General features: G+C 36.9%; 1 protein-coding gene across 4 annotated transcripts in view; it reads right to left on the reverse strand.

Moving 5' to 3' along the window:
- LOC143235979 (cyclic AMP response element-binding protein A-like) overlaps nucleotides 1-9,815 on the reverse strand; it is a 75,898-nt gene extending 66,083 nt beyond the window's left edge. For 3 of the 4 annotated variants that reach the window (XM_076474123.1, XM_076474121.1, XM_076474122.1), the window contains exon 1: nucleotides 9,593-9,808. In XM_076474123.1, the coding sequence (XP_076330238.1) occupies nucleotides 9,593-9,679 (87 nt within the window). In that variant the 5' untranslated portion in view covers nucleotides 9,680-9,808. Of the gene's footprint in view, nucleotides 1-9,592 lie in introns of all 4 variants that reach the window. The other variant, XM_076474124.1, reaches the window with a different exon arrangement.
- Between the last annotated feature and the right edge of the window lie 641 nt (nucleotides 9,816-10,456).

The raw sequence follows: 10,456 nt of genomic DNA on the forward strand, positions 1-10,456 counted from the left end.
ATGACTAGCTGCCTTCCCTCTAGTCTTACACTGCTAAATTAGGAACGGCTAGCGCAGATAGCCCTCGTGCAGCTTTGAGCGAAATTCAAAACAGACCAAACCACGTTTTTCCAAGACATTACACTTTGCATGAAAGAAAAACAAGACCACAGAGGAACATCGAATTTGACACTTATCACTTTCATTAATTGAGAACAAAAGTACGAGGGGGAGAAATGAAGCTCTCCCTACCATAACTTTAATTGTAATTGAATAACTATATATGAAGACTGATCACTCAAGTAATTTCGTAACGTAAGATTAGATATAAAATTCTTTCCTCAAAAATTATACACTACAATGAGCTTCAAATAAAGAATTATACTTGAGAATATTTTACACAGGTCGCAGATGAAATCTCCTTTTATTGTGGTCATGTTTAGGCTATTCCGTAACTCATGGACACTTGTAAACAGTACTAGATTAACGCATAGGCCACCTAGATAAAATATATATATTCGTAACACCAGTAGAATAGAAGCAAGAATGAATTATTATTATTCCCAAATATTGCCTGGGATCTAGGGTTCCACTAAACCTTAATTTGGCCCTGCTTGTAAGATTAAAAGATATGAAAAGCGAATATGTGAGGAAACAACTTGTGTTTCTCTCGGTATGTTGTTCCAATCAGTACAGTTCAGTACTTCCTGAGGTGCCAGCAAATTTATTGCTAATATATTTTTACCATTTCACTTGAGATCACTGACCTTGTGACGTCAACTGCAACGAGTGCTACCCACTCTAATAAGACGCCGCGACGACTTGTCCAGACTTTGTGGGCACTCTGACGCGCTGAAAAGGCAACCACCCCGCAGTCTGTTTTAAAAAGCTTCGTCCTCCATCCACTCATCATCTGTGTGACTTGTATGTAAGCACGCTGATTTTTTATAAGTTACGAAGACGTAAACAACATTGCCTAAAAGTCATTAAATGTTCTATAGTGGAAAACCATTCGTCCATGCCCTCGGTGTACCGACACAAAAATCTGCTTTTCGCAAAATAGTCCAACACGAAAACGACCAAATAACGTATTAACTTTAAAGCACTTCTAATGAGGCTAAAGAGTAAAAGTTTTGTGTAAAGAACTTTAGTGTCTAACTGAAAGTAAAAAGGGGAAAATATATTTTACTTATTGTCTGTTTTCTTATTGCAAAGCCACATAGGGCTATCTGTTGAGCCTACCGAGGGGAATCGAACCCCTGATTTTAGATTTGCAAATCCGTAGACTTACCGCTGCACTAAACGGGGGCATTCTTACTTAATAGTCGTTTGATGACATTGCGTTTGGAACATTCACATAATTTCTGCTGTTTCTACAAATAAATATTTTGTTTTATAACTTTAGAAATATAAATTCATAAAGATACAAATAATGTATGTTCCGCATTGGACAGGTGTTAAAGTTAAAAGTATTGTAAAGTGCAGTTTTGACAAAAATCCGAACTAAGCCTTTTTATTATTATTATTTCACACGTAACTAAGAGCCATGGCTAAGGCTTTTCTAGAACATGAGCTACCATAGGTTATAGTTTTTCATTTTGTTGTCTTATAGCTCGGGTGCTTTTGTAAAACTACTGTTATATTTAACTGAATCCAAAATTCTACTATATATTGGCAAGACAGAGTCTCGCCCGTGGACCAATCGTTTAAATTATTAATTACTGAGAAGCAGGTAAAACGATATTAAATCTCACCCAATTGGACAGATATAGAACTATAACATCGTCGTGTTTCACAAAATTTTTGTAAGATGTGCAGCACACGAGTGTTTTAATTTTTTATAGAAGGTATTAGGACGATACATTCACTAACTTTCAATGACAGACTGTTCATTTGTTTTGAATTTTTGCGCAAAGCTTCACGAGAGCTAATTTAACAGTGTAAAACTAGAGGGAAGGTAGCTCCAACGAATAGTGGGATTGATTGTTACATTATAGCGCCCCCATGGCTAAAAGAAATAGCATAGTAGGTGTGAGGGGAATTCGAACCCGCGACCTAAAAAGACCTAAAATACGATCTAAGGATGAGTTTTGTAAATACTGGTTGCTTGAGACGTGGACAGGCTACACTTCCTGGTTGTATACAGAGAGAGGTTGATTGACTTCCCAACCGGGTCTGGCATGACCAGGTGGTTAAACACTCGACTCATAACCCGAGGGCCGCGGATTCGAATCACCGTCACACAAACATGCTCGCCCATTCAGCCGAGGGAGCGTTATAAAGTTACGGTCAATCCCACTATTGACAGTGTATGTTAATGACTAGTTGCCTTCCCTTTAGTCTTACACGGCTAAATTAAGGACGGCTAGCGCAGATAGCTCTCGTATAGCTTTGTGAGAAATTTTAAAACGTAAACCAACTTTCCCAACCGATTAGGATACCTAAAGACCCTACATAAGGGTCAGTAGGTGTTTTTTGTGTATACATTCATGGACAAAAAACACACTAATGATACCAGCGGACATTTCTTGTTCTCAACATCATATAACTCGAACTTTGACAAAAAAAAAAAAAACAAATAGAAAAAGAAAGAATAGAGTGTGAACTTCAAGTATATATTTCTTAATAATAACTGATTGATTGTTTGTAATAAAACACAAATCTATGCGAGTACTGGTGGGGCTTCTTTATAATGAACATATGTTTATTGAAATCCTCGAAATTTGTGAAAGCATAATATCTCGTGTTTATGACATGGAAGTTGTTTATCAAATAGGCTTTTACAAGATCAGCAAGAAAAATACGTGCGTAAGTAAAAAGATGTAGTTTACCAGTTCAATGTTTCTCGTAACACTTGAGTCAATTTATGCAGAAAACGAAGTTATGAGATGTATCTCAGGACCGCTGGTATGGGTATTAACAATTAGGTCATCTTCAGGTTAACTTTAAGAAGGTCGAAACGTTGTTCTCTGCTTTATTATAGCAAAAGTGTTAATACCCATACAAACCATTCTGAGATACCTTCAAGGAAGTTTCTCGTCATCACGAAGTTATGTGATTTTTCAGCAATGAGAATACACTGAATGAGGACATTCCAATGATCAGTCTTCACTGATAGGATGTACGACACACAACTGGTTCACTAGGAAGTTAAAGAACTTATTTTTGTTTTTTTGTAGCGTAAATTTTGACCCTCAACAAAGCTCTATGCAAGCACAGTTCATTTTGTTATCTTCAGAACGGAATATGAGCAATCCCATAGTTTAAAACAACACTTCATGGGTTGTTGGTTGATTATCAGACACCTATGTTAAGTCAATGTGAACACTTCATGTGTATGCTGTTCAGTTTCTTAATACTGGTTCTTCAGGCTTACGTTATCACAATGGTGATCCACGACGTGGAAGCATTGAAAACAGTCACGTGATGCAAGAATCATACGTATTTATTCTATTCGTTTAAGATAATTATCATTGATGGGGAGGAAAGACGTATGGATGTAATATTTGAGTTTGTCTAACTTTTTATAGTCAATTAGTGGATCGAAACCATGAAAAATAATTTGGGGAAACCCCTGGAGTGGTCAAGAGGTTAAGTCATCTTTTTTTGTCTCGCTGCCAAAAACAAACAAACTATTTATAAAACTGGAATCGAAACCTATGCGAGTTTTCGAAGTAAGAAACGCCTTACAGATGTTGGCAGTTAGCAACATACACGTTTTTCTGAACATTCTAACTCCACCGAATCCTGTGAACCAACAGGAAGACGAATGCATGTAATGTGTCCACGATCTCTGCTTACTGTTACGGGTGGAGCTCGTCACGATTAGCGAAAGGTAGAAACAATTCTGGGAACGCAGATGGCACGACTGCAATTTTTCAAGGAAGTTATCCATGAATTTGGCCACAAAGCAAAATGAGAAGGTAACCGCATTTGAAACAAACGTAGTCTCTCATCATATTGGAAGATAAAAGTAAAGACAAAGAGAATGTTTTTATTTTAATCACAGTTGCGTCTTATTTTTTTTTTATTTTAATGAATGTTGATGCTTTTAACGAAATGGTACTCTTCTGTATTGTCCCACCCACCCCTCGAGTGGCACAGTGGAATGTGCTGACTTACAATGCTAGAAGCTGGGTTTAAATACCCATGTTGGGCAGAGCATAAATAACGTATTACATTTTGTTTCATGCTTATCTTCAAATAAACAAACTGTATGGTGCCCACAAACTGCCTTTTCATCCTTAATGACAAGTAACAATTTAATGACACACACTCTCATAAGTATAAAATGGCAAGGTCCGTTCTGTGCTGGGATTTAGGTCAAGACGTTAGTTGACCTGGGAATATCGTGTATATAACTTGATCTTTTCCTCCCACTGGGTGAAAAGTGTGTGTTTGTGTCTATAAGTAATACAGGAGCGGAAACAGGAAGAGAGTAAATATTTCTCTAAGCCATTAGGACCTTTTCGACCATGTACTTGGGTAGATGCACTTGTATCAAAATCGGTTATAATCTCGTTTTCGCTTGTTAAAACACAAGACTCTGTACGTATCGTTGCAAACAGTTAGATTGCAATATGTAAAAGTATAAGAGCTTATGAAGGTAATTCGAGTGGATGTTTATTAGTTTAATAGTTCGCTCTATTTACATCATCATTTAGGTCACTTAGGAGAGCGTTTTTGTTCATGTTTTTCATGAAATATGTTATTAAATATTGCAGAACACTGTCCGACAGCATCTGAAGGTTTGCTCAAATTTGTTAGAATCGCATAGACGTCATACTGGTAACCTTGTAGGCTGCTCAAAGAAGAGTGAAGAATGAGTGGTTTGTAAGGTTAACCTGTTGACTGCCAAGTATTTCAGCTATTACAATACAACTCTAATGCTTCTTCATTTTGTAACTTTTTTCGTGACGCCATTTTGGATCGAAAGTGAAACAATTTGTGAGTACACTCTTGTGCAAATTAATTAAAACAAATGGTCATTTAAACAATATTTTCAGCATGGCGGCCGATGTAGGCTCGCTGGACCCGCTGATTTCCTTTAGTAGTTATTTTTTCACACAGACGGTATCATTAGCTGTGTTTTGCAGTACGGTCGATCTATTTTTGCGATATATGACGAAATTTTGAGGAATATTACGTCATTCAAAATTGCGTTAGAAGGGTATGGAGACCAGTCAAAAAATAACTTCTTACCAACCCAGTGAAGAAGAAACGGTATCAATGGGGTCTGAAATACAAAAAATGAACGCAAGAACAATGGAGGAAGGTGTTATTCAGTGACGAGACTCATTTCTTTGTACAGGGTCAAAGAAGTCTGCATGTTTGCAGATCTCCAGGTGAGAAACTTCGAGAATCTCACATCATTCAGTTCGTAAAACATCCCTTGAAGAAGATGTTTGGGGCTTTTTCAGCTACTATGGCGTCGGAGGCTTACATATCGTAGAAGGTATGATGCGAGGACCACAGTACATCGAAGTTTTGCAGAGAAGGGTCGTTCCAGAATTGAAAAAGAGATTTCCAGATGGATCTGGCATTTTTCAGCAAGATCTGACTCCGTGCCACACATCGAAACTTGTGAAGAATTTTATGACTACAACGCGAATAAAGGTACTGGACTAGCCTGGAAACTCTCCGGACTTAAAATCTTGAAAAACTATTGAAAATCTTTGGGCAATTTGTAAATAAAGACTTCGGGGAAAAGACTGTACTACGAAAGATAAGCTAATTGAGGTGTGGTACCGCGATCCAAAAATTAGTAAAGAAAACAGTCAACTCGTGGACTCGATGCCAAAGCGGATTAATGATCTTCTGAAAAATAAATGCGTTCATATCATGTCTTCATTTGTGAGTAATTTTTGGATTCTCAGAAATAAAACGCAAAAAATTGAAAAAATCGTAATTTTCCATATTGCTTTAATTAATTTGCACAAGGGTGTAGGTCAAATGCATGTATGGTGCTGATATATAGCGTTGAAGTTAGGTATTACTGAGAACGAATTAACTCGTCTGTGGCACTGTGTTACCGATCGGCTTGGACGAGTTATCTCGTCTACGGCACTGAACAGGTTAATTTAGCAACATTTATTCTGTCTGTTCTGAAGCAGTTCTGATCTACATTTTTGTAAATTTCAAGTTTCTTCTTTACAGATGTAGCGTTATTTACAGCTAGCTACGAACTTCCTGCTTTGATCAATCCTGTTATATATACGGAAGTAGGACTGTCCCCTCTAATTTAATGGATAATGATTTCATTCAGAAGGAAGTAGCTGTTTTACCTTTAAACCCCCAAGACTGACATTTAACGGTGTAATTCTTTGCCTTAATTTATTTCATACCTGTGTAACCTGAAGATTTACAAGAAAACAACACGGAGTGTTAAAATACTAGAAAAGGAACTAAGAGAGCCAATCGACAGTTGATCACTGGCTAGTCGGGTAACTGACCTCTATTATCTCAAAGCACAACCAACAATCTATTTATTTACAAACAATAACTATCTTTGAATGAAAATGGAGTATCTCCAAGGCAGTTTTCCATCATAATGATACAGATCTTTTTTGCTCTCCCCCCACCACCACCAAGTGGCTCAACAGAAAATATGAAGGCTTATAACGCTAATAACCAGGTTTGGGTACCCACAGTGAGCAAAGCACGGGTATCCTGGAGTGTAGCTTTGCGCTTAACGACAAAACAAAGAAACTCTTAACTCAACTCGAGCTCTGCCTCATGTTCGTGCCGAAGCCCAGAGCGGTAATCAGATTTCTCACCCACTTCATGGTCTGGTGGGTTTTACCTCAGTTTATCGTGATACATGTATTTATACAGCTTTTCGTTTCATTTCTTTGTCTTGCTATTAAAAGAAAGCAACAAAAACATTTTCTTAATAGAAATTATAAAATGAACCTTAATTGTCTCAAATATTTGGAAGCCTTAGATTCATACATTATTCATAAAAAAAGCCTTCTAATTAATCCCAACAGGATAAAAAGCGTCGTTTACGTAGTGTATTTAATTCTAATTAATCCAAACAGTATTTTAAAACGAACGCATTCACAAGGAGTTTGTCACGCGCTTCAAACAGAAAGTAAATTATTTCAACATAAGTAGGTGATTGGCTGATTATTTAGAAGAAAGTTTTTCTTGTAAACTAGCGTTGCCCTAAGGAGGTGTAAAACGGTCAGGGCCAGCCATCAACTACCGGCTTCACCGGCTGACGGACAGCTCACTAGAAACTCACCCAGCTAGTTTTTAGTGGCGCTACTTGGAAATTCCGACCCCATTTCTACGAGAAATTGCAAAATATTTATTTATCTCAATGTCTGTGATCAGCGTAATACAGAGCACACAATTCAAATATATTCTGACCAACGTTTTTAATCTGTTATCAATCAGTTTAAACTAGCTAGATCAACACGTAAGATTCTTTCCCTACGAGGTGAAAGCACATATCTGGTAGATAAAGATGTAATAACAGAATTACTTAGATATAATGAAAATATAAAAGAAAAGCAGTAAGATATATCAAATATTTAACATATGGTGTTCGGTCAATTTCAATTTACTTTCAAAGTGGAATGAATGCAAAACATTTCTAGAACGATATTCATTATTCACACATGCACACAAAGTTTGAATCAGCCAACGACGTCAACCTCTTTCATCCAATAAAATTGTACATATGTCACCGCTTAAAGTGTTCTGTTTCTCAAGATTCGTTTTAAAGCATTACTAGAATTCTAAAGTAATGGCAAACTTTCTCTGTAAATCTGAAAAGAAAAACGTTTTAATTAAAAAAGAGAAAAACTCAAAACTTTTTACCTTTTTTTTTCAAACAATAATTATCATCGTGTGAAAATAATTATATCCAAGACCTTGTTATTTTGTTCTTATCATAACCCTAAGCCTCATAACACACTGAACTCGTGCTCTAACCCTGGTTCTTACTAAATCCTTAAGCGAGCAGTTCTCAGGTTCATCGTACATTTAGCAGTCTGCTATGTTCATTATTTCCTTAATGTTACTTTTATTAACTGTAGCCCAACTCCGGTGTTTCAACGCTAAGTCAGTGGGCTTATAACGCTATAAATGAGGTTTTGATACCAACGGTGAACAGAGCACAAATAGCTTAATGTGTAGCTTTGTGCTTTACAAAAACAGAACAGACAACTAACAGTATTGGTTATATGTATTATATTTTTTTCATTATAGACGTTATTTTACATGGATTCAGAACTAATGTGAATCTGTAAATCTGGCCAAACTTCACCATATATTACTGGGATTACGACCGAAAATGTCATTAAATGTAACGATGCCCACCTAATGAAACAATACACTCTAATAATTGTAAGTAAGAATATAAACACTGTATATTTAGTTAGCTACAATTATTACCCTGTTGATTTTAATTTTTAATCCAAGTAGTTAACTTGCTTGCTCTGATCAGAAGTATATATTAAATAATTTGATCACTACAACTTAAGAACAAAACGTAAAAATTAAGCGTATAGAGCGATCATTGCATTTTCCAACTAATGTAAGGTCACATTTTCTGAGAAGGTCTCTAAAAGAGACGAGGGACTTTACGAACCAACTCATGACAGGCGTTCAAGAGGTTTTAAGATGTTAACATCTATCGTATCAGCACAGTATAAAGAGTCCTAAACAATGTCGTGTGTGGTGATGCTAAACGCGATAAAATATTTACCACCCTCCCGATGTACATATACGCTACTCTATATAGTTCCCAGTAAAGTTGGAGTAAGCTAACTTCCGCTTTCTGTACCTCTAGCTTTCCTAAACTGGCTTGGATAATTATATAAACACGTTGTATATTGTAAGCACCCACACAGTCAACTCCTATAACAAGGCCCAACATATGGTGATACTACTACCGAGTACCAGGGCTGTAAGATAGTTTCCAGATGTGCCAGTGTCTCTTCTTTCAATGAAGCCAGATTTCTATTGAAATGTATATATACATACATACGTTGAAAAGGATTACTGAATTATTTTGAATTTGGCGCAAAGCTACACGAGGGCTATCTGCACTAGCCGTCCCTAATTTAGCAGTGTAAGACTAGAGGGAGGCAGCTAGTCATCACCACCTACCGCCAACTCTTGGGCTACTCTTTTACCAACGAATAGTGGAATTGACCGTCATATTAGAACGCCCACACGGTTGAAAGAGCGATCATGTTTGGTGCGATGGGGATTGAACTTGAGACCGTCAGATTACGAGTTGAGCGCTTTAGCCACGTGGCCATGTCAGGCCCCTGCATTATCTACAGCTATCCAATGTTACTAATGAGCTAGTTTGGTTACATCGTCTGAAAAATACAAAAACATATCTTTCTAAACTGAATGACAGTTTACTTATGATAAAGGTACTAATGATTTGTATTTATTCCATAATTGGACTTTCTTACGTAGGTAACTTTACATAGCTTGCACGATGTTTTATTGCTTGTACCATTGATTTAGTGGCATGATTTTCCTGAAAAGATAAGCGCCTTACTTGTTACGAGCAGAGAGCATCGTAGGAACCAAACGAAAACCGTGTTTATCTTTTACAACTCACAAGTTACAATACGATTTTACTTACCGAGTCTAATGACTCTGAGCTCCAGAAGTCCTTAAGATCAGTATCACCGAGGTCATAGAGAGATCTGTCCAGTTCTACACTTTCCATAATCAATTTCCAGGATCCGTGGCCGGGTCAAATCCAGAGAATTTTCGATTCACTCAGGAAGACTTTAACACATGCGTTTTCCTCTCGTGTTGTCGCTCGCTAGTTTGAAGTCCAATATAATATAGCTGTGGTGACTTCAGGCTACTCGCTAGGATACCGAAAACGGAACACGACCAAATAACAATGACGCTAATGAAAGTAGTTCGACAAAAATAAGCATTACTACAATTCTTATAAACTTCAAAAAAACACAACTATTTAAGTGTGTGAAGGTGTACTGAATATATTAGACAGAAAATTATAAGCTTCATTTCAATATAACGATATTTTGAACACAAAATAATTTCTACCGGAGATGACGATTTAAGTCACGTAATTATCGCGGCCCCGTGAGAGTTGGTTGAGCGCTCGTCAACCAATAGCATAGAAAGAAGAAATTTAAACGGATCTTTGACCGAAGTATTTCAATACGTGTAACAGGTGGATGGCGCGGGTAGCTTGCGTCGTGAGAACAGGTTATAGTAACAACGGCATGCGAGACAGGTGTAGGACAGGTCGTTGTGCAGAATAAGCGTAGCTATTAATATTTAGCATGAAATAAATAACTGGAACACTTTAACTAAATAAACATTGTTTTCCGGGTGATATATGTACTATAATACAATGAACAGTGTAAAAATACGCGACGGTGTTAAATAATTTAAGTTTAAGGTTTATTGTCGTGTCGTATTTACCAGATAAATGTTTCTTTTGCTGTTTTTAATTTTGTTTGCAGAC

Source organism: Tachypleus tridentatus, chromosome 13, assembly GCF_004210375.1.
Source record: "Tachypleus tridentatus isolate NWPU-2018 chromosome 13, ASM421037v1, whole genome shotgun sequence".
NCBI classification, from domain to species: domain Eukaryota; kingdom Metazoa; phylum Arthropoda; class Merostomata; order Xiphosura; family Limulidae; genus Tachypleus; species Tachypleus tridentatus.